Source organism: Molothrus ater, chromosome 16 (genome assembly GCF_012460135.2).
Source record: "Molothrus ater isolate BHLD 08-10-18 breed brown headed cowbird chromosome 16, BPBGC_Mater_1.1, whole genome shotgun sequence".
Lineage (NCBI taxonomy): Eukaryota > Metazoa > Chordata > Aves > Passeriformes > Icteridae > Molothrus > Molothrus ater.
In genome coordinates this window covers 14,880,229-14,905,555 of record NC_050493.2, presented here as the reverse complement: position 1 = coordinate 14,905,555, position 25,327 = coordinate 14,880,229, and the positions used below count along the sequence as shown (strand labels likewise).

The 25,327-nt window shown below is 62.6% G+C and overlaps 2 protein-coding genes across 3 annotated transcripts in view; both read right to left on the bottom strand.

The window, feature by feature from the left end:
• Window positions 1-448: 448 nt before the first annotated feature.
• On the bottom strand, window positions 449-6,777 carry RHBDL1 (rhomboid like 1). 2 transcript variants are annotated; one of them, XM_036392208.2, is made up of 8 exons: window positions 6,569-6,775; window positions 4,310-4,468; window positions 3,882-4,106; window positions 3,032-3,180; window positions 2,836-2,948; window positions 2,516-2,616; window positions 1,450-1,510; window positions 449-1,379 (listed from the first exon to the last, which is right to left on the bottom strand). In XM_036392208.2, the coding sequence occupies exons 1-8, from the start codon at window positions 6,605-6,607 to the stop codon at window positions 1,108-1,110; spliced, it is 1,119 nt and encodes a 372-aa protein (XP_036248101.1). In that variant the 5' UTR covers window positions 6,608-6,775; the 3' UTR covers window positions 449-1,107. The 2 variants fall into 2 exon arrangements, with proteins under 2 accessions (XP_036248101.1, XP_036248099.1); XM_036392206.2 differs by having other exon boundaries at window positions 449-1,510; window positions 6,569-6,777.
• A 2,529-nt stretch (window positions 6,778-9,306) lies between these two features.
• Window positions 9,307-25,327, bottom strand: part of WDR90 (WD repeat domain 90) — a 49,982-nt gene continuing 33,961 nt past the window's right edge. Inside the window, 20 exon segments of the mRNA XM_036392226.1 lie at window positions 9,307-11,222; window positions 12,734-12,936; window positions 13,088-13,210; window positions 13,397-13,477; window positions 13,895-14,025; window positions 14,097-14,197; window positions 14,278-14,423; window positions 15,516-15,600; window positions 16,623-16,743; window positions 16,996-17,104; window positions 17,507-17,605; window positions 18,169-18,270; window positions 18,690-18,798; window positions 19,453-19,505; window positions 19,867-19,920; window positions 21,416-21,459; window positions 21,566-21,647; window positions 22,539-22,597; window positions 24,233-24,317; window positions 24,692-24,811. Coding sequence (XP_036248119.1) covers window positions 11,105-11,222; window positions 12,734-12,936; window positions 13,088-13,210; window positions 13,397-13,477; window positions 13,895-14,025; window positions 14,097-14,197; window positions 14,278-14,423; window positions 15,516-15,600; window positions 16,623-16,743; window positions 16,996-17,104; window positions 17,507-17,605; window positions 18,169-18,270; window positions 18,690-18,798; window positions 19,453-19,505; window positions 19,867-19,920; window positions 21,416-21,459; window positions 21,566-21,647; window positions 22,539-22,597; window positions 24,233-24,317; window positions 24,692-24,811 — 2,025 coding nt within the window. The 3' untranslated portion in view covers window positions 9,307-11,104.

Sequence of the window (25,327 nt, the reverse complement as noted above, 5' to 3'; positions counted from 1 at the left end):
GCAGGGCACACAGGAAGATGGGTGAGGGGCCTGGCTGGAGGGGCCAGGGGTGCAAAGGGGTGTTGGGGGTGTGAGAGTCCAGGGAGGAGACGCCGTGGAGCTGATGGGGGTGGGGGGCGGGCTGAGCGGTGGCGGTGAATGGGGGTGCAGGGTGTGAGGGGGGCTCGGTGCCTGCAGCCGGCGCTGGTGCGTGCAGCGGGCAGGACGGGGCGGGGCGGGCCGGGGGTGTCTCAGCGCCCACCCCTCGCACCCCGGTGCCCCCCGCGCTGCCAGCCCCGGGGGCTCGGCCGGGTGCCGCTCCACTGATCCCGGAGTTTTCTGCTCCAGTAAGCCCCGAGCCCGGCTGTGCCCCCCCCCGCCCCCGGGCCAGCCAGCCAGAGCACCCGCACTGCCTCCATCAGGGACCGGGGCACCCCAAAACCCCTCCCCCGACAGAGACACGAGCCCGCAGTGTGCAAAATATTTATTTATACTCCAAAAAGGTCTGGGGGGGGTTAGAGCGGGGACCCCCCGCGCCCCCATTCCGGGGCCAGCCCCTGTCCCGGGAGGGCGACCGGGGCCGGGGCGGGGCGGGGGGGCTGTGCCGCCGAGGGCACCGCCAAAACGAGTCGTGCCGGTCTCAGCTGGTTCCTGCCGGGCTCTCCCCATATCCTTCTTCTTGTTAAATTCCTCTTTCTTTTATTTATATTTATTTTGGCATAGAAAAATAAATCGCTCCTCTTTTGGCACCAGTCCTTGGTGTGAAAGTGCAGGTCCTGGGGGGCAACAAGCGGCCCCCACCCTGGGAAGGGGGGTCCGGGAGCCGGGGGGGTCCCGCTGGCCCGGCTCCCTCCAGAGGGGCGCGTTCCGAGCCCTGCGGGCACCCCGGGGGCGTTGGCGGTGCCGGGGCAGGGCTGAAGCTCCTTTGGGGACGGGGCTAGGGCGGGGGGGCGGCAGGGGACATCGGGGGGCGCAGCCCGGGGCGGGGGGCGGCGCGATCGCTAGCACCGAGGGGACAGGCGGGCGGGGGGTGGCCTGTCCCCATGTCGCGCGCGGGGACCCCCCCAGCCCCTCCACCGGGGGCTCGGAAACCGAATCAGCCGCGGGGTTGGGGCGGGGGGCGGCGGGCTAGGGCGGGGGGGGGATCTGTGCCCCCAGCAGGTCGTAGGCGAAGATGTTCCAGAAGACGGCGAAGAGCAGGAAGGTGCCGTAGGACAGCAGCAGCACCCACCAGCCGCACTGGTCCTGCAGGCTCTCCTCGTAGCTGCGCAGGATGGTCAGCCCCATGCTGATGCCCACGATGGCCCCCGCCAGGTGCGCCATGAAGCTGGGCTGGGGGCCCGAGGCCGGCAGCGGCGGAGAGAAGCGGAGCCAGACGGCGCGACCGACCTCGGAGCTCACTGCGGGACAGGGCAGCGGCTGAGCCCGCGGCGGGGCAGCGCGGCCGGGGGAACGGGGGGCGGTACTCACTGCACACCAGCGCCAGCACCATCCGCAGCAGCTTGTAGGGACAGCGCATCCCGGCCCAGTTCTGCGGGAACGGAGGGAGAGAGGGATGGGGGAGGGATGGATGGATGGATGGATGGATGGATGGATGGATGGATGGATGGATGGATGGATGGATGGATGGATGGATGGATGGATGGATGGATGATGGATGGATGGATGGATGGATGGATGGATGGATGGATGGATGATGGATGGATGGATGATGGATGGATGGATGGATGATGGATGGATGGAGGGATGGATGGATGGATGGATGGATGGATGGATGGATGGATGGATGGATGATGGATGGATGGATGGATGGATGGATGGATGGATGGATGGATGGGGGATGGATGGATGGATGGATGGATGGATGGATGGATGGATGGATGGATGATGGATGGATGATGGATGGATGGATGGGGGATGGATGGATGGATGGATGATGGATGGATGGATGGAGGGATGGATGGATGGATGGATGGATGGATGGATGGATGGATGGATGGATGGGGGATGGATGGATGATGGATGGATGGATGGATGGAGGGATGGATGGATGGATGGATGGATGGATGGATGGATGGATGGATGGATGATGGATGGATGGATGATGGATGGATGGATGGATGGATGGATGGATGGATGGATGGATGGATGGATGATGGATGGATGGATGATGGATGATGAGCTGGCACCAGTGGTGCTCCAGCACTGAGGTGGGGGCTTCTGCCAGAGCCCCTGGAGTGCTCCATGGAGCCCCCTCAGGCCCCAGCTCCTCCCCACCCACACCCACCCCATGATGTCACCCATGATGTCCTCCTGTGACAGTGCCACCCCTAATGCCACCCAGAGCATCCCCCCCACCACTGCTGCCCACCCCACAGTGCCAGCCACCCCATGGCATCCCCCCTAATGATGTCCCTGGCCAACCTGCAGACAGCTCCCATGCCTGTTGTCACCCCATGGCATCCCCCAGCATGCTGCCCACCCTACAAAGCCATCCACCCCTGTCCCCCCCGTGTCCCCTTGTCCCCTGGCTGACCATGACGACGTTGGCGAGGTGAGCAGAGCAGAGGGCATAGACCCCCCCCGAGCCCCCGACCAGGGGGGCCCTCATGTCCGTGATGGAGACGGTGAGGGAGCCTGGGGGCACAGACAGGGCTCACAGCATTAATTAATTACTGTCTACATTAATTAATTACAGCCTGCATTGCCCCCCAGCCCCTGGCCAAGTGACACTGGCACTGCCAGCAGAGCCCAGCGGCCCCACCAAACTCAGAGTGCCCCTCCCCGTGCCCTCCCCAGGCTGGTGACAGGGATGGACAGCGGGATGGGGACAGTCCCCCCCAGGGCAGCACCCACCTGCCAGGACCCCGGCCAGGTAGAGGAAGCTGATGCGCAGGATGCCGTGCACCATCTCCAGGGGCACCCCGATCATCAGCTGCAGGAGGGCGTTGAACCCCAGCTGCTCCAGCCTGCCCGGGCACAGGAGGGGACAGGGGTGCTCAGCCTGTGCAGCCCCCGGGGTGTCCCCCTGTCCCCCCCCGGCAGGACCTACCCCACGTGCATGAACATGTAGGTGAGGAAGCGCCAGGCGCGCGCCCGGTGCCCGGGGTGATAGACCAGGGGGCTCTTCATGTACTCGGGGTGGTAGGTCTGCAGCACCCACTTGTTCAGCCGGGCCCCGTAGCACAGGAACACGATGATCTGTGACAAACCCCGTGCTTGTCACCCCCCTGCACCCCACATCTGAGCCCCACACGGGCACCAGGGTCACTCATCCCCACTGCCCTGGGTGTGGGTCACACCTGTGGGCACAAGGACATCACAAACAGTGTCCTCCATCCCTTCACCCCAGGTGTGAGTCCCTCAAAGGCACCTGGACATCACAGCTGGGGTCACCCATCCCTTCTGCCCTGGATCTGAGCCCCTCCCTGGGTCCCATCCATGGGTCCCATCCATGGGCACAAGGACATCACAACTGGGGTCACCCATCCCCTCTGTCTGGGATCTCAGCACCACCGTGGACACCAGGACGGGGGTCACCCAACCCCTCACCCCATATCTGACCCCCTCTGTGGGCACCAGAACAGCACAACTGGGACCACCCAGCCCCACTGCCCCAGGTCTGAGCCACCCACGTGGGCACAGAGATGTCACACCCAGGGTCACACAGGGTCACACATCCCTTCACGCCAGCTCTGTGTGCACAGGAGCTCCCAGCCAGGGTCACAGATCCCTTCACACCAGCTCTGTGTGCACAGGAGCTCCCAGCCAGGGTCACACATCCCTTCACGCCAGCTCTGTGTGCACAGGAGCTCCCAGCCAGGGTCGCCCCCTGCCCTCCCCGAGTCCGATCCCTGCCGAGCTCTCCAGCCGGGACCGGCGGGGCCGCCCCGTGCCCGCACCTGGGTGAGGGTGACGGCGGCCATGAACACGGGCGGGGGGCAGGTGCGGTGTTGGTAGAAGTACCAGCGCCGGTCCATCTCGCAGGGCAGGATCTCGTAGGCCACGTAGCGGACGAAGCGTTTGTAGATGCCGAGGCCGGTCTCGTCCAGCAGGACATCGCGGGGCAGGGCTCGCTGCCCGTTGGCGATGGCGCGCTTGAAGCTGCTGGAGCGCTTGCTGCTGATCTGCGGGGACAGGCCGTGCCCGGGGGCAGCTCGGGACCCCCGGCCCGGGACCACCCCCCGGTGCCACCCCCGGTGCCACAGCCCGGAGCAGCCACCCCGAGGCCGCGGTGCCACCCCCGCCAGGGGAGACCCCGGGCACGGCCGCCGCCCGCACCCTCCCCGGGCTGGCACCCGCCCCGTGCCCGTCCCCGCCCGGCACTGACCAGGTCTACCAGCTCCTGGTAGCAGACCTGGCCCTCGTCGTTGCCCTGTGCCAGGGCCACCAGCATGTCGAGCTTGGCGGGGTCCAGGGGCAGCTCATGGCTGTGCACCAGGCTGGCGAAGGTCTCCACGCCGATGAAGCCGGTGTTCTCTGGGTCCAGCTGCGGGCACGGCACCGAGCATCAGCGGGGCGCCGTGACTGTGCCTCCCTGCTCGCCTGGGGACACCTCCCGGTGCCCCTGGCTCCATGGCTCCTGTCCCTGCCTCTGCGGGGGACACCGCAGCCCGCAGCCGCCCCGGGCCGTGCCCCGAGAGTTGCCCTGTGCCCTGTGCCGTGCCCCGAGAGTTGCCCTGTGCCTTGTGCCGTGCCCCGAGAGGTGCCTTGTGCCCCGGGCCGTGCCCCGTGCCCTGTGCCGTGCCCCCCTGTGCCCCGCTGCTGCCCGTGCCGTGCCGCTGTCCCCGTCTCCCCGCGGAGCAGCCAACACTCTCCCACTCAGTTATTTCTCGCCGCCAGCAGCCTGCCAGCCAGGAAGCCACCAAGCTAAACACACGCGCAGCCCTGGCACCAGCCTCCTCCTCCTCCTCCTCCTCTCCTCCTCCTCCTCCTCCTCCCGCTCCTCCCGCCGCCCTTGCCGCTGGATCCACCGCGCCCTGCTCGAGGCACCCTGTGCCATCCTGGGGGTCCCGGAGCGGGCCGGGCACCCCGAGCCCTCCAGGGACAGCGCCCCACGGGCACCCAGCGCCCCACAGGGTGCCCGAGACCGGACCGCTCATGGGGACAGGGACCCGGGGTGGCACAGGAGGGCGCAGATGGGGAGGGGGCACCCACGGCCAGAGCACAGCCCCTGCAGTCACCCTGAGCTCCTGTGGGGCTTGCTCCTTGCTCCTGCAGGGAGGGAAATGCGGGAGAGGAGCCTGATCCTCGTGGGATGGGCAGGAAAGGGAGCGCCTGGGACATGGGATCGTGTCCCCACCGGGCGGGGACCCTGTCCCTCCCTGCTCCCCCGGCAGGAAACAGCCACAGCCTCTTTACCAAGGGCTTTGGCTGCCCGGAGCGGGGTGCAGGGTGGGATGAGGGTGCAGGGTGGGATAAGGGGTACAGGATGGGATGAGGGTGCAGGGTGGGATGAGGGGTGCAGGGAGCATCTTCAACCTCTCAGGAGCCACCAGCCCATGGGAGCAGCCCCAGCCATGGGGCACCCTGGTGTCACCTGTGCCCCTGCCCCACGGCTGTCACCCCACAGGCTCCACGTGTGTGTGTGTGTGTAATGCCGGGACCTGGCACACGCTGTCCCCACGCTGGCACATGCTGAGGCACCGGCCCCAGGAGCACCAAGAGCCCTGTCAGCAGCCTGGGAGCCCCCTTCTGCTTTTGGGGTGCATCTCCCCCTACCCCAACCTCACTGGCACCCTACGCCCCCCCGGAGGGCCCAATCCCCAGCCCCCGGCCCTCCCAGCACCGCTCATTCCGGGGATGAGGCTGCTCGTTCCCGAGGAGCTCGGGCTCACATGGAGCCCCTGTGCCCGAGGGGGTGACACGGGGGACAGCACCGCGGCTCCCGGGCTGGGGGACTCAGCCAAGGTCACAGAAACAGCGGGGGGCGAGTGGGGATCAGTTCATTTTCCTGCCCCCCAGGAAATTCCTTCCCCGTGCCCAAGGGAGAGCCGCCAGCTGGGCCAGGGCTGGGTGGGGATGAAGGAACGAGGCGATGGAGCTCAGGGGGGGCTGGTGGGGGCCGGGGCACCGCGGGTGGAACCCCCTCGAGGCCGCACGGAGCGGCGAGCGGAGCCCCGCGCCGCGCAGCGCTGATGCTCCCCGGCCTCATCCCGCAATCAGGTCACGGGGGTGGGCGCAGACCCCCGCCTCGCCCGCGGGACCGAGCCCAGGCACCCCCGGGGCTCCATCCGGCACCCAGAGCCCGCCGGCCGCGCTGGGGCTCCGTGCCCAGCACCCCTCGTCCTTGAGGGCGCCCCGGGCAGGATCGGACCCGGCGCTGCCGGAGGGAGAGGCCACAAGTGAGATGAGCCGCGCGTTCTCGGCGGCACAGGGCGGGGGGGTCCCCGGGGCGGTGACGAGGGGCACCGAGGGACGCTGCCGGGGGTGGCACGGCCGCGGTGCCCGCCCTGGGTGGGCAGCGGTGCCCGCTGCGCGCCAGCCGTGCCCGGAGCGTGCGGGCACCCCCGCCCCGGTGGCGACGGCCGCTGCCCGGCGGCCCCCCCCGAGCGCTGCCCGGTGCCCGCTGCCCCCCGGGCGGCCTCACCTGCTCCTGGATGAGCTGCAGCAGGGAGCTCCTGTCCATGCACCCGGCGGGCTGAGGGCTCCGCCGCTCCCCCGCGCCCGGGGCCGGCGAGCCGGGCAGGGGAGCGGCGCGGGCGGCGGGGGCGGCGGCGGGGGCGGCTCTCCCCGCCAGCCCCGCGTTGCGGCGGGCCCGGGAGCGAGCGGCGAGCGGCGGCGCCGGGAGCCGCCGATGGCAGCGGGGCGACGGCGGCGGCGGGGGCGGGAGCGGAGCCGAGCGGAGCCGCCCCCGCCGCAGCGCGCGGCGCAGCGCCCCCCCCTCCCCGCACCCCCCGCCGCCGCCGCCGCCACCGCGCGGGGAACCGGGACCCGCCCCGCCCCGCCCCGCCCCGCCGGCAGCGCCGGGACACGGCCCACGGCACGGGCAGAGAGCCCACAGCCGCGATCACAGCCTGGGATAGTGCCGGCATCCCGGTACGGCTGCGGGCATCCCGGTACGGGAACCTGCATCCCGGTACAGGAACCTGCATCCCGGTACGGGAACCTGCATCCCGGTATGGGAATCTGCATCCCGGTACAGGAACCTGCATCCCGGTACAGGAACCTGCATCCCGGTACGGGGACCTGCATCCCAGTATGGGAATCTGCATCCCTGTATGGGAATCTGCATCCCAGTATGGGAATCTGCATCCCAGTACAGGCATCTGCATCCCAGTATGGGAACCTGCATCCCAGTATGGGAATCTGCATCCCAGTACAGGCATCTGCATCCCAGTACGGGAACCTGCATCCCTGTATGGGAACCTGCATCCTGGTATGGGAATCTACATCCCGGTACAGGAACCTGCATCCCAGTATGGGAATCTGCATCCCTGTATGGGAATCTGCATCCCAGTACGGGAATCTGCATCCCAGTATGGGAATCTGCATCCCAGTACGGGTACCCACACCCCAATATGGAACTGCCTCCTGGAGTGATACCTGCTTCCCAGTGTGGTATCTACATCCCAGTATTGGCACTCACATCCCACTACTGGTATCCACATCCTGGCCCAGTTCCTGCATCCCAGAGCAGCTCTGTGCATCCTGCTGTGGGTGCCTGCATCCTGCTCCCTGTGTCCCAGCACTGATGGGACCTGGGTCCTGCTGTCACCCCTGTGTCCCAGCACTGATACATCCTGGCATGGGACCTGGGTCCTGGTGTAATTCCTGCACCCCAGTACAAGATCTGCACCTGGAATGAGAACCTGTATTCCATTTCCAGTACTGCATCCCAATACAGGTTTGTGTATTCCTGTACCCACATCCTGGTACATGGCTCTGGAGCTGCACCCTGCATGAGGAATCCATATCCTGGTACAGTACCAGCATCCCAGAATGGACACCAGTGTCCCAGAATGGACATCAGCATCCCAGAAAGGACACCAGTGTCCCAGAATGGACATCAGCACCCCAGGATAGACACCAGCACCCCAGGATAGACACCAGTGTCCCAGGATGGACATCAGCACCCCAGGATAGACACCAGTGTCCCAGGATGGACACAGGCATGCCAGCACCAGGTACCTGCTGAATCTGGCACAGGTGATTGCAAGCATTCCCTGCATCCTGTCCCTGCACCCCCAGGCCAGCACAGCCTGGGTACATCCCCCATGGCACAGGGCCCATCGAGCCTCCAGTGCTGTCCCCTGCCCCAGCACCGTGCTCATGGACAGCCTGGCACTGGGTCCCTGGAGCTGGCACCTCTATGGGTTGTGCCCAGTCCACCCAGGCCAGGCTCCCCTGGATCCCCAGCAGTGCAGGGGTGTCCCCAGGAGCCATCCCTGGCACTATCCTCACTTCCCAGAGCCGCGGCTCAGCCCCACTGAGGTGCCCAGGGAGCTCTGGGCTGCCCAGCCACGCCAGGCCCTTCGCTGGGGATGTGTGGCCGCGGCTGGGGTCCCATGGCTCTGCCAGGTGTATGCCCAGCCCCACAGCCGTGTCTGTCCCAGCACAGCGGCCGTGCCCCGCACACCAGAGCTATGAATACCCAGCAGGGCACGTGGGCCGCAGCTCCCGGGGGATGCAGCCTGGTTTGGAGTCACCAGGGAGCACCGCGTGTCCCGTCCGCCCTGCACCGCCTCCTGTGCCCGCACGGCAGCGCGGCTGTGTCCCCACCCTCCTGTCCCCCGGCTGGCCCTGTGGGAAGGGTCTCCTCTCCCACCCCACAAGGATCCCCCCCATGTGGGAGCAGTCCCACCCCATCCAGTGCAGAGGCTCCGGAAAATCCTTTCCTCCGGCTGCGCCCACATTCCCTGTGCCCAGCGCCCGTGGCTGAGGCAGGGACAGAAATAGCTGAGGGAAAAGCTGCCATGGGAAAACAGGAGCAGGGAGGGGAGGTGGCACAGCCCTGGGAGCTGCAGGTACAGGGGGAAAGAGACTGCAGGGAAATGGGGAGCCCCAAACCCCACACAGGGATGGGCACAGAGATCACAGCTCCCAGGGCAGCCGAAGTTCCCCCTTCCTGTGGATCCTGAGCAGAGAACCACGGGATCCATCACCTCCTCCCCTGTCTCTGCACCCTGGCTGGCACTCGTATGTGGATCTGTGTCCCCAAGCACCAAGGAGTCCTGGCCAGCCCCAAGCCCTGTCCCACCGCACCAGGCCCCAAATCCCTGTAAGTGCCCTCGGGTGGGGCAGCCCAGGCTCTTGGGGTGGCCCTGCTCCCCCTGCAGCCCGGGCAGGGACAGGGGTCCTGCTCCCCAGGTGACACAGGACACGGTGTGCAAGCCCAAGGTGTGTAAAAATTTATTTTGCTGTAGAGAACAAACTAAAACATTACAGCTCCAGCAGACGTGGAGCAGGGAGACACCAACACCAGGCACGGGCCCGGCTGGCAGAGCCACGCACGGTGGGCACAGAGGAGGACATTGAGCACGAGGGAGTGGCCCTGGCAGTGCCAGGGGCCAGCAGTGAGTGTGTGCCCGACTGGAAGAGCAGCTCCAGCACAGTAGGGACACCCAGCTAGCCAGCACTGGGGACAGCAGGATGGGGACACCACCCTGGGGCTGTCCCTGGAGAGACACCAGCGCTGCCCAGCAATTCCTCCATCCCCTCGCTGGCTCCAGGCCACCATAAAACATTTAAATAGACAAAACACAGAAAAAGTAGCTCTGGGTGCTACCCTAGGATCTGCCCCTGCAGCTGCCTGGAGACCAACCCTGAGCGTGCTGGGGAAGACCAGGCTGGTGACACGGCCAGGCTGGTGACACTGACAGGCTGATGGCATGTCCAGGCTGGTGACACGGCCAGGCTGGTGACACTGACAGGCTGATGGCATGTCCAGGCTGGTGACACGGCCAGGCTGGTGACACTGACAGGCTGATGGCATGTCCAGGCTGGTGACATGTACAGGCTGGTGACACGGCCAGGCTGGTGACACAGACAAGGCAGATCCAGGCTCCCCTGGGAGGACAGGAACCCAGGGATGGTTCTGGCCTGGCGCTTTGGGACCTGCAGACAGGGACTGAGCTCAGTCCCAGCAGATGAAACCAGCTCAGGTGTGGGCAGGGGACAGGGGACAGGACAGGACAGGAAGGAGCTTCCAGTGGTGCCAGGAGATGAAATACCCAGAGCTTCACACTCCGGCCAGGGCCCCACAGAGGGGACAGCAGGTCACAGGGCCTAGGGCACAGCGTGGCACCAGCTCAGTGATGGCACTGCCAGGGACAGACTGGGCACACAGTGGGCATCCAACACCCTCCCAGTCCTTACCAGGGCTCCCAGAGCCCTGCAAGCACTGCTGGCCATGAATACTGGTGGCCAGGGGTGGGGATAGGCCAAACAGGAGCCAGGGAAGGAGAGTGGATGGACCTGGAGCCTGGCACGCTGCAGGACTCACAAGATTTTTGAGTAGAAGCAACAGAAAGGAGCTCAGGACAAACCCTGGTTGTCACTGTCCCCCCTCAGGCCAGGACAGCAGCCACTGTGGCCCAGCAGGAGGGGCCAGGCCTGACCTCTCACACTGGGCTGGGGGTGTCAGTGCCTGGCCCTCCCTCCCTGTGCCAGCCCTGGCTGAGGGAAACCGGGACAGGAGCTGGAGCTGTGCCCCAGGGAGCTGCAGCCATGAGCTCATCTGACAGCTCAGCTGCTGCTGGAGCTCCCCGGGGCCCCGGGAGCGTTGTGCCCTCCAGAATTGAGGGCACCAGCACAGCCCTCTGGGGAGGGGATGTGCCCAGTCCAACAGACACTGAAACACTCGTGTTTGAGCTTAAAAACAAGCGTTAAAAAACTGAACAGAATAAAAGATGAGGGTGATCCTCCAGCTGCTGGTGAGGCAGAGCTCTCCTGGCAGAGCTGCCTGCCCTGTGGCCACGGGGGCCAGGAGGCCACAGGGTGAGGCTGCCCGGTGCCAGGGCTGCATCCTGCTGGTGCTGGGAGGTCTGGTCTGGCTTCACTGGTCCTGCAATCCAGGCTGGGGGCAAAGGAGGATTTCCTACCAGGGGCCAGCTTGAGGCGGGGCCCCTCTGGGCGTCGCTGGGGCCGGGGAGGCGGTGTCACGGGACGGAGCGGGGCGGGGCTCTCACTTGTTCTTGGCCAGCAGGCGGTACAGGGTGAAGCCCACCAGCGCTGTCACCGCTGCCCCCAGTGCCACCCGCAGCCAGAAGGACGCGACTCCCAGCTCCACGGCGTTCAGGTGGCTGCAAGCAAACACAGGAGAGTGAGTGTGGCTGTCCCGGTGCTCCCACCCCACACAGGGAGGCTGGGAGTGCCAGGGGCAACAGCCCAGTGAGAATCTGAGAGATTCCCCATCCCTGCAAGCAGAGCTCTCATCACCATCAAGCCAAGGGGGGGCTGTGGGATGGATGTGGCTGTCCCCTCCCCTGCCCTGGAAAAGCTCTCCAACACCTAAATAATTATACAGGTATCTGCCTTTCTAGGTCAGGCTGCCTTTCCAACCCCCGTGCACGGAGAGCCGGGATGCCACCACGGGGACGCTGGTGACAGGGACCAAAGGGCAGCGAGGGACAGGGCCTGGTGCTGCCCCAGTGTACACATTCCCTCCCTAGCACGTGCTGTCCTGCACTAACAGCTCCTCTCCTCTCTCTCCCTCCATCCATAATTCATTCCCCACTACATCGGGGGAGCACAGCCAATCCCCGGCCCTTCATTACGCTGTTATTTATTTATACCACATATCCTAAGATATATTAAGAATATTTAAATTTTAATACTGCAGAGGGGAGGGAAAAAAAAAAAAAGCGTCAGCTCTAAAAATAAAGTTGTTTATTGAAAAGAAGCTGGAGGGAAAACTACTCACTAGTAATCCCATCCTGCCTTCCAACGCTCCCACACGCTCTCCCCGCCAGGGCTCGGCCCCTGGAGCTGTGCTGGCCCTTCCCAGCCCTGGAGCAGAGTGATTCCACTCACAGGGAGCCTCCTCTCCCCCCAGAGCCCCCCTCACCTGCTGTGACCAGCCTGGTGCTGTCCTGCCCCATTCCCAGCCCCTCTGGGGTGCAGTTCCTCCCATAGAGAGGCTGTGTGACACAGGTCTTGCTTCACTGACCTCTTTTTCAGCCTGATCCATCTCATCGGGAGAAAATAGCTGCCACCCCCCCCGTGGGCCCTGGCAAACCAAGCTGGCTACTCCTCTTCAGCATTTTTTATCTTAGGCTTCAAAAATAAACACTCCTGTGGCAGGATCTATCTACTAAATCTGCCAGAGACATACACACAGGCAGAAGAAAACCTCCCCCCTCTGCAATTAGAGGAAGAAGTGGCTTTTCTGTTTCAATTATTTGTATAAGCAGATCACAGAATCCTGGAATGGTTTGATTGGAAAGGAACGTTAAAGCTCATCCAGTGCCACCCCTGCCATGGCAGGGACACCTCCCACTGTCCCAGGCTGCTCCAAGCCCTGCCCAGCCTGGCCTTGGGCACTGCCAGGGATCCAGGGGCAGCCCCAGCTGCTCTGGGCACCCTGTGCCAGGCCTGCCCACCCTCACAGGGAACAATTCCTAATTCCCAATATCCCATCTAATCCTGTCCTCCTTCAGCTTAAGGCCATCCCCCCTTGTCCTGTCTCTGCATGCCCTAGATGACACCAAAAGCTGCAGAGAAAGCAAAAGCAATGTGGCAGAGGCAGGGCTGGGACACAGCCCCCTGCCCAGGCTGTGCTCCTAGCAGAGCCCCCCATGGGAAGGATACTCACGGGAAGGTGGCAGCAGTGGCCAGTTTGGTGTAGACAGCGGTGCTGGGTGGTCCCTGGCTGTGGCAGGAGAAGGGGAAGGGTGGAGGGAGGCAGTGCTTGTAGCAGAACTCAGCTGGGAAGAGCCCTGGCTGCTGGCTGGCTTCTGGCAGGTCTGTCTTGGAGGCCACGAAGACACAGGGGATCTGGCTGTCCACGTAGTGCTGCTGCAGAGACAGAAACCCCAGCGAGGGGTTAAGGAGCAACCCTGGGAGAGGCAGGAGTGCTACAAAGGCTGGTGTCCCCTGTGCCCCTGGTGAAGTCTAACAGGACCCCTGTGGTTGCCCAGGAGCCCTGTGAAGGGTCCCTGCCAGGTACCTTATAGATGCTGGCACAGTAGCTGAAGGATTTGGGGTCGCTCAGGCTGTAGATGAAGCAGGCGACGTCGCAGGCTGTGTCCGACGGCTTCGAGAAGGTGCTGTCAGCACTGACCTCGTACAGCTGCAGCACAGGGGACAGGAATGTGGCACTGCAGTGTCCCAGGGCTCAGCTGCTCCTCACACCAGCACAAGGACAGTGCCAGCATAGCCACAGGCACAGCCCAGCCCCATGTGCCAGGGTATAGGGACACAGCCCAGCCCTGCTAAGAGCCGGGCACAGCACAATTCCCTGCCCTCCCACACTTACTATGAGGTACTTCTCCTGGCCATTGACCTGCACTGTGTTGATGGTGTAGAGGGATGGCTTTCCTGGCTTCTCCCTCTGGGCCTGTCACAAGAAAAACACTATCTCAGGTTGTGGAGATCAGAGCAATGCTGGGTCAGGGACTGTTTCACACTGCCCTGAGCCCCCCTGGCCTGACAGCCCCCTGAAGGGCAGCCAGGGCCTGGCACGAGATGTGGCGCTGCTCCTACAGGCAGGCAAAGTCAGCACTGCTGTGGTCAGAGCAGGGAAAGGCACAGCCCCTCGGGACAAGCAGAGGGAGCAGACCCACTGCTTTAGCCACGATAAGGACACCAAAGCCACCAGCACAGAGGGGATGTGGAGCATGGGCACGAGGGCAGCACACAGAGGGGCCTGGCCAGGGGCAGGGAAGTGCCACCAAGGGACAGATCACTCCAGGACCCCCAGCTGTGCCTCCTGCTCCATCCTGGGAGCGTGGCCAGGCAGGGAGCAGCCACTCACCGCCAGGCTCCTGCCGAGGAAGGCCTGCAGGAAGGCGGACTTGCCTGCGCCCCGCGCTCCCAGCACCTTGCACAGGAACACATTCCTCTGGGTCTGCCCCTTCTCCAGGTCAATCCTCTTCTCCCGGGTCACTGGCAGCAGAGAGGGTGGTGAGAGCCAGGAGGGACCCAAGTTGTGACAGAAGGGGAGGGCATGGCTGTACCTGTGAGGGCTTGGGTCTGGGAGTCCTGCTCCGAGAGGATGGGGTAGCCCAGGTAGCCCAGGCACTCCAGGCAGTGCCGTACGTCCAGGTAAGCCACGAGCCTGGAGAGACAGAGCACAGCAGGAGGGTCAGCAAGGGCTGAGTGATGTGACCAAGGGCCAGGGAGAGGGACTGAGCTTACGTCCACTGGCAGAGGAATCCATGCAGGGAAAGCAGGCCTTTATCAGTGGTGCATACCGTGTTGTAGAGCTCGGGGCCCCAGGGCACGCAGGGGAACACGCTGAAGAAGTTCTGCAGCTCTGTGTGTGACAGGGCTCCATCCTGGTCCTGCCAAAACACAGGGGAGTCACCAGGGGAGGCAGGAGCCAGCCTGTGCCCACAGGGGGCCCTGCCACACGGGCCACCTCCCTGCTGTGCACGGTCATAGGGATCTGTCAATGGCAGGAATCGATCGGGCGCAGCGAGGCCGGAGCTGGGCGAGCTCAGAGCCTGTGCCTCAGGGACTGCCAGCACTGCACAGCAGCAAACATGCTGTGGGATTGCAGCTGCAACCAGGCAGGACTTGTCCACGCCCACCCCACAGCCCTGAGCTGCTGCTCCTGGCACTCCTGGAGCCAGCTGTCCCACAGCAGCCTGCATCAGGCCAGCCTGGCCTTCCACAGGCAACTCAGCACTCAGGCTGCTGTGTCTGAAGGGGACCTGCTGGCACCTGGGCACCCAGGGATGTGCATCCATTCAGTTCTGCCACTCCCCATGGCTACAGAGCTGACCTGGACACACAGGGATGTGTGTCCACTCTCTGCTGCCATTCCTGAGCCACTCCCTGTTGTCACAGAGCTGCCATTCCCCAGATGCACATCAACATGTGAATAGCCAGTCCGAGCAGGTGCATGCTGATCCAATACATCCCTTCCTCCCACCCTGCAAGAGCCTGAGTTTGGCACAAATGTGTTGCTTTTTCTCCCTCTCTCCAGCCTGGCAGCCCTCCACCAGGCTGGCAGATGCTGGTGTTTGGTCCATGGCTGCTGGCCAGCAGCTGTGCCCGCTTCCCTGCCTGCCTCCCTGCCCAATTCCTGCCTGCCTCCCTGCCCAATTCCCTGCCTGCCTCCCTGCCTGCTGCAGCCAGGCACTACAAGGGCCATGCCAGCTTGATGCCAACTCAGACCCAGTCCCTCAAAGTCCAAACTGTCCTTTGGCCAAGGGTAGTGACCAAACCCCATGTCCCTGACAGGCCATCAGCCTACCTACAGCTTGCTGTGGCCACTTCCTGCTCCCAAAGCCTCCAAAGAGGGAATGCTGTGGCAGAGGAAAGCCCTTCCCTGGTGCTCCATGGGCTCCCTGGCACAGAGGGGTGGTTAGGGAGGTGTGCAGGCCCAGCAGAGCATCCTCCTGCCCTGCAGCCCCTGCCCTGCTGCCCACCTTGTCGTGCTTCTCAAAGAGCCTCTGCAGGAATTGGTATCCCAAGTGGTTGAGCTCTGTGGAGCAGCCGGGGGGCACACGGATCCTGTTGGGAAAATCATGGAATTATTTAGGTTGGAAAAGCCCTGTCTGGTTGAGTGCAACTGTTCCAAAACTGTCAAGGCTATCATTGACCCATGTCCCCAAGTGCCGTATCTACATAGCTTTAAATCCCTCCAGTGATGGGGGGACTCCACCACTGCCCTGGGCAGCTGTGCCAGTCCCTGATAACCCTTTCAGTAGAAAAATTTTTCCTACTACCCAACCTAAAACCTCCCTTTTATCTTTCATATCTTACTCTCCAGCTCAGACTCCCAAATGAACCTCCTCAAGCCCCGAATGAAGGGCAGTGTGTGAGCACATCTCACCCAGGGGAAACAGCTGCCCTCTCCCTCCCTGCTCAAGGTCAGCTGCTGCCTCCAGGCCTGGCTATTCCTTGACACAGCCCCTTTATTTTGGGGAGAATCCCCTGAGGATGCACAGTGGCCTTTCCCTGGCACATCCCAAGCAGCCCAGGAGGTGCTGTGCCCTCACTTTGCCTCATGCCCAGGGTTTCAGCAGTGCCCTGGGTGCCATCCACCAGTGTGTCCCTGTCACCTCCCTGCAGCCTGCTCTCTGGGAAGAGGAGGAGGCAGCTCCCAAGCCAAACCCTTCCATTGCTGCCAGCTCCCCATGTCCAGAGTGGCAGGGAGCAGAGAGGAGACAGCAGCCGCACAATCCGCCGCGAGGGCTGTGCTGACAGCTCACTGCTCCCGACAGAGCCACTCTGCCTCGCTCAGCCAGGCACACAGCAGCCTCCAAGAACCCCTTGCTGATGTCAAGGCTAGTCTGGATTTCAGTCCCCACCTTCCTGTCTGCCTAAATCAGCAGCCTCAGGCGTGCTGTGTTTGTCCCTGAGCCCACGTGTCAGCTCCTGCCCCAGGGGAAGGTGAGCACTGGGAACCTGACCCTCACCTAAAGGCCCAGAGCAGCTCCTGGGCTGCAGGAAGGGTGCAGCCAGGGTGCTGGGGATGCTGAGCCACGCACCAGGGGGATGTGGCCCCTTCCTGCCCAGCCCTCGACACTCACTGTGGGTACAGGTAGTCATCTGTCAGCTCCAGCTCGTCGTCGTAGCCGAAGCGGCGCAGGATGGTCCAGGTGGTCTCGTGCCGGCCCCTCTGGATGAAGAGGGTGTTGAGGAAGAGGAAGCCTGCAGGAGAGATCAGGGGGCTCAGCCACAGGGGAGTCAGCTCAGGCTCAGGGCTCCACTCCTCAGCCATGCTTTCCCTGGGAAAACAGACTGCTGGGACAGAGAGCCACAGCAGGCTTGCTTTAACAAGAGGGACTAACCAGGCCTGGAATGAGAGCCAGGAGGCTCAGGCCAAGGGCAGCCCCAGGGATGTGCTGAGGGAGGAGGGTCCCCATTCCCCTGGGGAGGAGCAGGGAGCTCTGAGGCTGTTACCATTCAAGGTGAGGCCGTTGTCCTGCACCCCGTCTGTCGTGTTCTTCCACACAACCATCTTCACATCCTCCAGGGCCTGGGGAGCCAGGGGGTTTCCAAAACAAGACTTCTGCCTCCCAAGAGAATGAAGACCATTGTCAGAAAAGCACTCAGAGAGCACAATCCTGTCTCAACAGGTTCCCTCTCCCCTGGCAAGGACTGGGGCTTCAGGGAGGGAAAATCCACCCAGCTCATGGATTTCTGTCTTATGACTTGACCAAACCCCTGTTCTTCAACATCCCAATAATTTAGGGCTCTCAGCATCAAAGCCTCCTGGTCTTCCCATGGCAGAGCAAACTCAGCCCAAGCTTAGGAAGATGGAACCCCACATGCTCAGAGATGCACCCTGCAGTGCTTCAGCTATGCCACAGAAACACCAAAGAGGAACGGGATGGCTGTGCCAGGAGAGGCAGCTCCCCTGCTGGAGAGGGAATGCCAGGCACTGGGGAACTCAGCTCTGCAGCCACCCTACCTGGAAGTAGTTGAGCTCATCATCACTGAGGATCTGGTTGTTGTCCTGGTCTGAGAGGCTGAAGATGCGGGTCAGTGCTCGAGCACAGGCGGGTTTGAGCTGCAAGGACCAACCACGGTGACAATGACAGGGCCAGACACAGCCTGGCCCTTCCTCCTGCAGCCCCACACACAGAGGGCTCCTTCCTGCACTTCTAGGCCTGTACCACAGCCTCCTTGGAGGTGGGAATCATGGAATCATTAAGGGTGGAAAACTGCTCCAAGATCTGAGTCCAGCTGTTCCCCCAGCACTGCCAAGGCCACCACTAGCACATGTCCCCAAGTGCCACATCCACAGCATCCAGGAATGCTGACTCCACCATTCCACGTGTGCCAGTGCCTGACCACCCTTACCATGAAGAAATTTTTCCTAATATCCCATCTAAAGTCAGAGAGGACAATCCACAGTGAATTTTTCTTCCAGACCCTTCCCTCCACAACCAACACACAGCCTGGAGCATGAGGGCTTCTGCCCCAACACACCCAAGTCCCTGCAGGTCTACTGAGCACAGGAGATGGGCACTGTTCCCTTGCCCTGTCTGTGACAGCCCAAACCCTCCACCTGCATTCCAAAACCTCCAGCCCAGAGCAGTGTGAGGGAAGGAGACACCCCCAGGAGCCCACCTGCTTCTCCTCTGGGTCGTAGAGAGGGGCAGTGGGGTGCAGCACAGCTTTCTGGGCATAGTAGAAGAGCTCAGAGATGTTCTTGAGGTTCTTAGCAGAGCACTGGGGATTCAAAGGAAGAGACAGCCCTGATGAAAAGGGCAGGAGGAGGATGATACAATCTCCCCCAGCCAGACTAGCTGTGCCTCAAAGCCCAGAGCAACATTTGTCCACCATGAGTAAAAATCCAAAAGGACAATCCCCTGGGTTTTGTTCTGGCTTTGCTGTGCCCATTCCACAGCCCCAGAACCAACAGGGCCTGTGTGGGAGCTCCAACTAGAGAGCCACAGAGGGCAGACACAGAAAGCTGCTCCTTGCAAGGGGTAAAGGACAGAAAGGCCAAAGGACAGGCTCTCAAGCCCTGGCCTTGTGTAGACCAACACCCCCAGGGCAGCTCTCCAGGAGCACAGAGGCTCCCTGACTCCCACCAAACCAACTTTCCAACCCCTCAGGGAGGCTCGGCACACCCCCAGCTCCCTCACCTCCACACAGGTCTCAATCTCTGAGAACTGGTTCATGATGGGCAGGATGACCTCCATGGAGCTGCCCATCTGCAGGTCAGACTTGTTTCCCACTAAAATAATGGGGGTTCTAGGAAAAGACACAGAGCACAAGTGAGGCCACCCCTCTCTTGGTCCCAGCACTGTCCCAGCCATTGGTGCTCCCATGGGCAGGTCAGGGAGGCCCCAGCTCTGCTCTGCAAGGTCCAGAGCAGCTTTCCTGCCTCCCACAGCCGGGAGCATCCATCTGGAGAAACAGACTGCCTTATCCTGCTTATGCTTTCACCCAGCAACAATATGCTCAGGAGCCTTTAATCCAGCACAACAGCCTTCTGCCCAAGAGATCCACACACAAACTAAAGCTTCTGTGCTCCCAGACCCCCCTGGCAGCCTCCTCTCCCTGTCTGGCTGGGAAGAGATCAAGGGGGGAGAAGGATCCCTCCTCAGTGACCCCCTGCCTCAAGTGGATCTCTGGTGGAGGAAAGTGCCCGTGTGCTTGTGCTCCAAGTGGTCTGGGCACAAACCACAGTCCTGGAATGGTTTTGGTTGGGAGGGACCATAAAGTTATCTTATCCCAGCCCCTGCCATAGCCAGGGACACCCCCCCATTAGACCATGGCTCCCATTCAACCTGGCCTGGATCAAACCACAAAGCTGGTTGGCTCTCAGTACCCTCAGAAGGAGGTGAGGATGGTGGGCACCCCACAGCCCCCAGAATCCCCCAATTCTGCACCCCCACACGGTACCTGGATCCCTTTTCAAGTCCCCCGTTCACCATGGGGATCCACTTTGTACGAATCTGGAAGGTGAGCAGAGGGAAAGGGCTGTGAGCACAGCCTGGGGAGGGAGAGGCAGCTCCCAGGCAGGCAGGAACAGGGCCCTGCAGCCATCTGCTCCCCAGCATTCCCTCACACCAGCAGGCAGAGCAGCCCCAGGGATGCTGGATGCCAGCACCAGGATGCAACAAGCCTGTTGACCTGCTGTGAGGTAATAACCTTGGGCAGGGCTCAGCTTCTGCTTGCAGGAATCTCTGACCCAAAATCCCACAGAGCCAGGGGCCATCAGTACGTGCCCACACCACAGGGCAGCACAGAAACCCCAGCACTGGGAACCCCCTCTGGTCCTGCTGCTGGAGCAGGGCTGTGGTGGGGACCTATTACCTTGTCAATGGTGGCCTCCTTGGTGACATCGTACACCATGCAGACCACGTTGGCCTGCAAGAGAAACAGGAGAGGGTGGTTAAGGGGTCTTGCCACACTCGTGGCAGGAGGGAAAGCTAGGGCTGCAGGGAATGCCAGGGCAGCAGGGAAGGCCATGGAAGCAGGGAATGCCAGGGCTGCAGGGAAGGCCATGGAAGCAGGGAATGCTATGGAAGCAGGGAAGGCCATGGAAGCAGGGAATGCCACGGGAGCAGGGAAGGTCACGGGAGCAGGGAATGCCATGGAAGCAGGGAATGTCATGGAAGCAGGGAATGCCAGGGCAGCAGGGAATGCCATGGAAGCAGGGAATGCCCCGGGTGCAGGGAATGCCATGGAAGCAGGGAATGCCATGGAAGCAGGGAATGCCAGGGCAGCAGGGAATGCCATGGCAGCAGGGAATGCCATGGAAGCAGGGAATGCCATGGAAGCAGGGAAGGCCATGGAAGCAGGGAATGCCAGGGCAGCAGGGAATGCCGCCTGAGCTGCCATGGAAGCACTCAGCCGAGCGCACGTGAGCACGGACACGTACACAGCCCCTGCGCCCTCAGCACGAGCCCTCGAGCTCCTGGGAGCAGCTCCTCTGCCTCAGGAGCTGCTGGGGGAAGTTCCTCTGCCTGAGGAACTGCTGCTCCCACGCCTGCTGGCCCAGATCCCCCTCCCCTCCTGACCCCTGCAGACAGGGCCAGCACCGAGGCTTTATCGGAAGCAGACAGGAGGGATCACTGGTCCTTTCAGCAGAGAGTTTAATGCTAATCCGAGGACACACAAGGGTTTAGGCAGGATTTCCTGGAGCCATTTAAAGCTTCTGTGTACTCCTGCTGTCTGGGTGGAGGGAGCAGGACCCCTGTGCCCACCTTCTTGACTGTTAGCCACCAGGGTTGGGAGATTAAATAGCTCTGCTCACGTGAGAGAGATGGTTTTATTATCCGTAATTAAAAGGTCCTCATGTCTGCAGAGTCAAGGTTAATCCCAGGGCAAAGAGCAGCTGGGTCCAACCCAGTCAGACAACTTAATTATTCCTCCATGGCTGCTCTGAGGGCTCCCTCATCTCTCCCTGCCCAGTGCTCGCCAGGAGCTCCAGCTCCCAAATTAACTCCTCTGTGCCACTGCTTCATCAGGCAGCCACAGGGATCTAATGCAAGGAGCAGGGGTCTTGCCCAAACCCAGCAACTACTCCTCCCTCTTCTGAGTCCATGGGGAATACCCCGAGGCTGAGAGCACAATGTCTGCTCCTGCCTCCTCCTCCTCCTCCTCCTCCTCCTCCCGTGGGCAGTGAGCTGCCCCTGCCATTTGCCTTCTGGAGGCTCCCCGGAGGCCTTGGACAAGCCACACATAACAGCTTACAAGACAGAGCAGGATTAAACAAGCCTCTAAACAAACCAGGAGCATTAATCCGTGGATAACCAACTGCCTGTGCCTCTCTGGGTGGCTAACAGGGAGGGGAGGGGAGCAGCCATGTGTCCCCTGGGGACCACAGCCTCCTGTCCCCATCCCAGCCAGCCCTGCTCACCTTGGCAATCTCCTCCTGCAGCTCCTCCTCCGTCTGCTCCGACTCTGGAAGGGGAATGAAGCCATCACCACCTGCCCAGGCAGGGCCACCCCATCCCAATCCCCTCAGGCAGGCAGGGAAGGGGAGAAGCCAGGCAGGACAGGGCCCTACCTGAGTAGTCCACTATGTGTGTGGGGACCTTCTCAGGGGTGACATCGGCCGGGATGGTGATCTCCTCCGCCCGGGGGGGCACCTGCAAAGGCAGCACACCCCGTCCAGCCAAGCAGCACAGGTGACAAGGGACTTCAGGGCCTTGGCCACTGCCAGGGCAGGATGAGCTGTGGATCACAGGTCACTCTTGGCCCACCACGCTGTAGCAGCCCCCTGCACTCCCGCCCTGGCACAGTCCTTGAGGTGGAACTTCCACCTGCCTACCTCACACCAAGCTCCTGATCCTGGTGGGGATAAGCCCTGAGCACTCCCTGGGCTCCTCTGGTTGTGTGGGCTGGGCTGGGAGCAGGGAAGGGGTGCAGGGCCTGGTCCCCCCAAACCCCTGAGCTGATGCTGCCCAGCACAACACCATGGAGGGCACACATGGGCAGCTGGAGAAACCACCTGAGGCTCAGGGAAAATGTGCCTGGACAGACTGATCCTATTTCCCTACCCAAACTGTGCTGGGACAGCAAGCTGTCGAGGGGTACAGCTGGCTGGATGCTGCTGCTCACAGTGGCCTGGCTCAGAGCACCAAACCCATCTCCAGAGGGTGCAGTGGGCAGGGAATGGGGCTGGCCCCTTCCAAGGGCTCTGTGGTGGTGCCAGCCCTGCTGTGCTGGTGACAGAGACCCCCAGCAGCAGCAAGGGGGCCCTGAGAGGCACCAACACCCTCCTCAGGGCAGAGAGAGCTGCAAGTCAGGACCAGCCCCCAAGTCGGAATCAGAGCACAAAGTGAGGAAAACACCACCTCAGCTAGAGCTCCGTGTGGTCCTCACTGTGCTCACCTGAACCATCCCCGTGGCTGTCACAGCCTCGAGAGCTGTGAGCACCTCCCAGACAGCCCCATCTCCAGCGGGGACACTGGGGACAGAGCTGTCCCACCCAGCGAGGGGACACGAGCTAGGGGTGTGCGCGTCCCCTCCCCACTCACCTCTTCAGGAAACTCCTCTCCCACCAGAGCCATGATCAGGGACGTCTTCCCCACCTGGGCTAGGAAATAAAGGGAGGACGTTGACATTGGCACAGGCACGGCAGAGCTTGAGGGGGACAGCGGCAGGTGGGAGCCGTGACACCACGGGTCGCCCGGCGACAATGACGGGCCCGGTCTGTCCCCTGGTCCCGCCAGTGACGAGAGGTCCACCTGGGCCCCCCGCCCGCCCTCGCCCCTCCCCTGCAGGAGAACCCTCTCCCCCGGGATCCCCGTGCTCCCTGCCCCTTGCCGGGCTGGAGGAGCCTCCCCCGGCCCCGTGCCCGTGCCCCCCTCACCCTCCCCGAGCAGGAGGATCCGCACGTCCCGTTTCATGGCGGCGCCGCCGCCTCCCCGGCCTCTCCCCCCCCCGCTTCCGGCCGCACCACCGAGCGGCGGCGCAGAGCGGCGCGGCCAGCGCGGCGCCCCCTGGCGGCGCCAGCACACCCAGACCTCCACGTTGGTCTTTCGATGGTTTATTAACGAAAACAAAACGTCAACGGCAACAAACGGCGAACGGGGCCGTGAAACACATCCCAGGGCCGGGCGGGGCCGCGGGCGGGCCAGCCGCTGCAGCCGTGGGGGCGGCGGTTCGGGCCCGGTCGCGGCCGGAGCCGGGGCCTGTCCTGCTGGAGAAGCGTCGCTGGTGCGGGGCCAGCCCGGCTCAGGCGCCCGGGAGCTCCCACACGAGCACGGCGCTGTGCGAGGCCGTGAGGAGGCGGCGGCCGGAGGGCGCGAAGCGGCAGAGGTGCACGGTGTCGTCATGGCCGGCGTAGTCCTGCGGGGCCCCGGCGGGGCAGGGCTGCAGCCGCAGCAGCCGGTCTGGGGAGAGCAGCGGCTCAGGGCTGCGCCAGGAGGCTCCGATCACCCTCCAGACCCGCTCCCTGGGGCTTGTCAGGGAGCCGCGACCACCCTTCCCTGTCACTCACAGACCTTCTCATCTCTAGTCCCTGCCAGAAGCACCATTCGTGGTCACCTCCCACCCCCTTTCCATGTCTTGTTCTGGCCAAAAGCACCATTCCCCCTCAGCCTCAGACCCTTGCCCTGTCCTTTTCCAGACAGAAGCCCTTTTCCAGTCACTCCCTGTCTTTCTTCAGCCAGAAGCCGTTCCCAGTCACCCCCCAGCCCCTCTCCATGTCCTTTCGCAGCCAGAAGTCCTGTTTCCAAACACCCCCTGTCCTTTCCCAGCCACAAGCCCTTTTCCAGTCACCCCCAGCCCCTCTCCATGTCCTTTCCCAGCCAGAAGCAGCAATCCCAGTCACTCCCCAGGCTCTCTCCCTGCTGCTGAGCTGGAAGTTGAGTCGCTGAGCTGAGTGACACAGGACAGACGGACCCAAACTGCTCCAGGAGCGAGGTGTCCTTGCCAGGAGCAGGGTCCTGCCTGTCCCCGTGCTGTGGGAAGGTCCCTGCTGCCTCAGAGGCTGCAGAAACGGAGACAGCCCAGAAACCCGGGAAGTCATTCCAGTGACAAACCCTGCCCATGGCCAAGCAGGATTGACCTCCTGCATCTCATTCTTGACCCAGGAGCCTCCTGGAGGTTTCTCCTCTCCCGGGACTGTAGCTCCCAGGTCTGAGGACATGTCTCTTGATGGGGGAATGAGGACACTTGTTTCCCCTGTGGCAGAAGAAGGAGGGGCCCAGGCACCCCCAGCACTCACCACCGAAGCCGAGGGCCATGAAAGGTGCAGCTGGGGACAGGCTGAGGGACGTGGCAAAGGCTGGCAGGGAGATCTTCCTGAGCACCTGCAGCCCAGCAAGAGAAACACGGGCAGCTCAAATGGGGAGGCAGCACTCACAGCTGTGCAGCCACAGCCCTAAGGAGGGTGATGGGAAGGCTGGGGGTGCACAGCTCCTAAAGCTGCCCCAGGCATCCAGGAGACAATGGAGAGAGTGTTGATGCCCTGGAAGCAGCCACCTTCCCCTCCCTGGATCAGGGACTGGATGCCTGCCTGGATGCAGCCTGAGGCAGGGGCAGGGCTCTGCGCTCACCTGGGCCACACTCGGGAGTTTCCAAGATGAAAATCTGTTCCCTGAGCAGCTGTCTGAGCCCACCCCACCCCTGTGACTGAGGGTAACACACAGGGCAGCCCCCACTGCCCGTGGCAGGGGACAGGTACCTGTTTTTTCCTCAGGCTGTAGAACAAAGCTTCTTTCTGCAGCCCAAAGCCCACGTAGACCAGGACACCGTGTTCCCAAGGGCAGAATGCTGCGAGGCTGGGAGGGAGGCTGTCCAGACCCTGGCGAGGGAAACCAAAGGCAACAAAACTGAGGCTGGATTCTCTTATTTGGATCAATGAGAGATAAAAGGAGAGCACAGAGGGGACCCCAGGGCTGTGAGGGTTTGAGCAGTGGGACATGAGTATGGTGCAGGCTGCTTCCTCTCTCTTGCATTCCCATCTCTGGCTCAGGGAAAGCAAGGAACAACCACACCCTGCTCTGGAAACCTGAAGCAAATCGTTTAGTGTTGTAGGAGCAGGTCCCATGAGGCTCCAACAGGTTGAATTCCCACTGAGATATTACTGCTGCATGGGCTTGAAGCTGGGATTTGGTTATGGATCAGCTTAACACAAGAAAACAGGGCCCAGGAGGCAGATCTTGAGCAGGGAATGCAAGATCAAACCTTCATGCTGTAGGGAGAGCTGTAGTGAGCTTCTTTCCAGAGCAAATCCATCTTTTTGGAAATGAACAGAAGAATTATTGGCAGAACCCAGGTGTTGTATGGACCCAGGCTGAGGCACTGCCTCTTGCCCCCC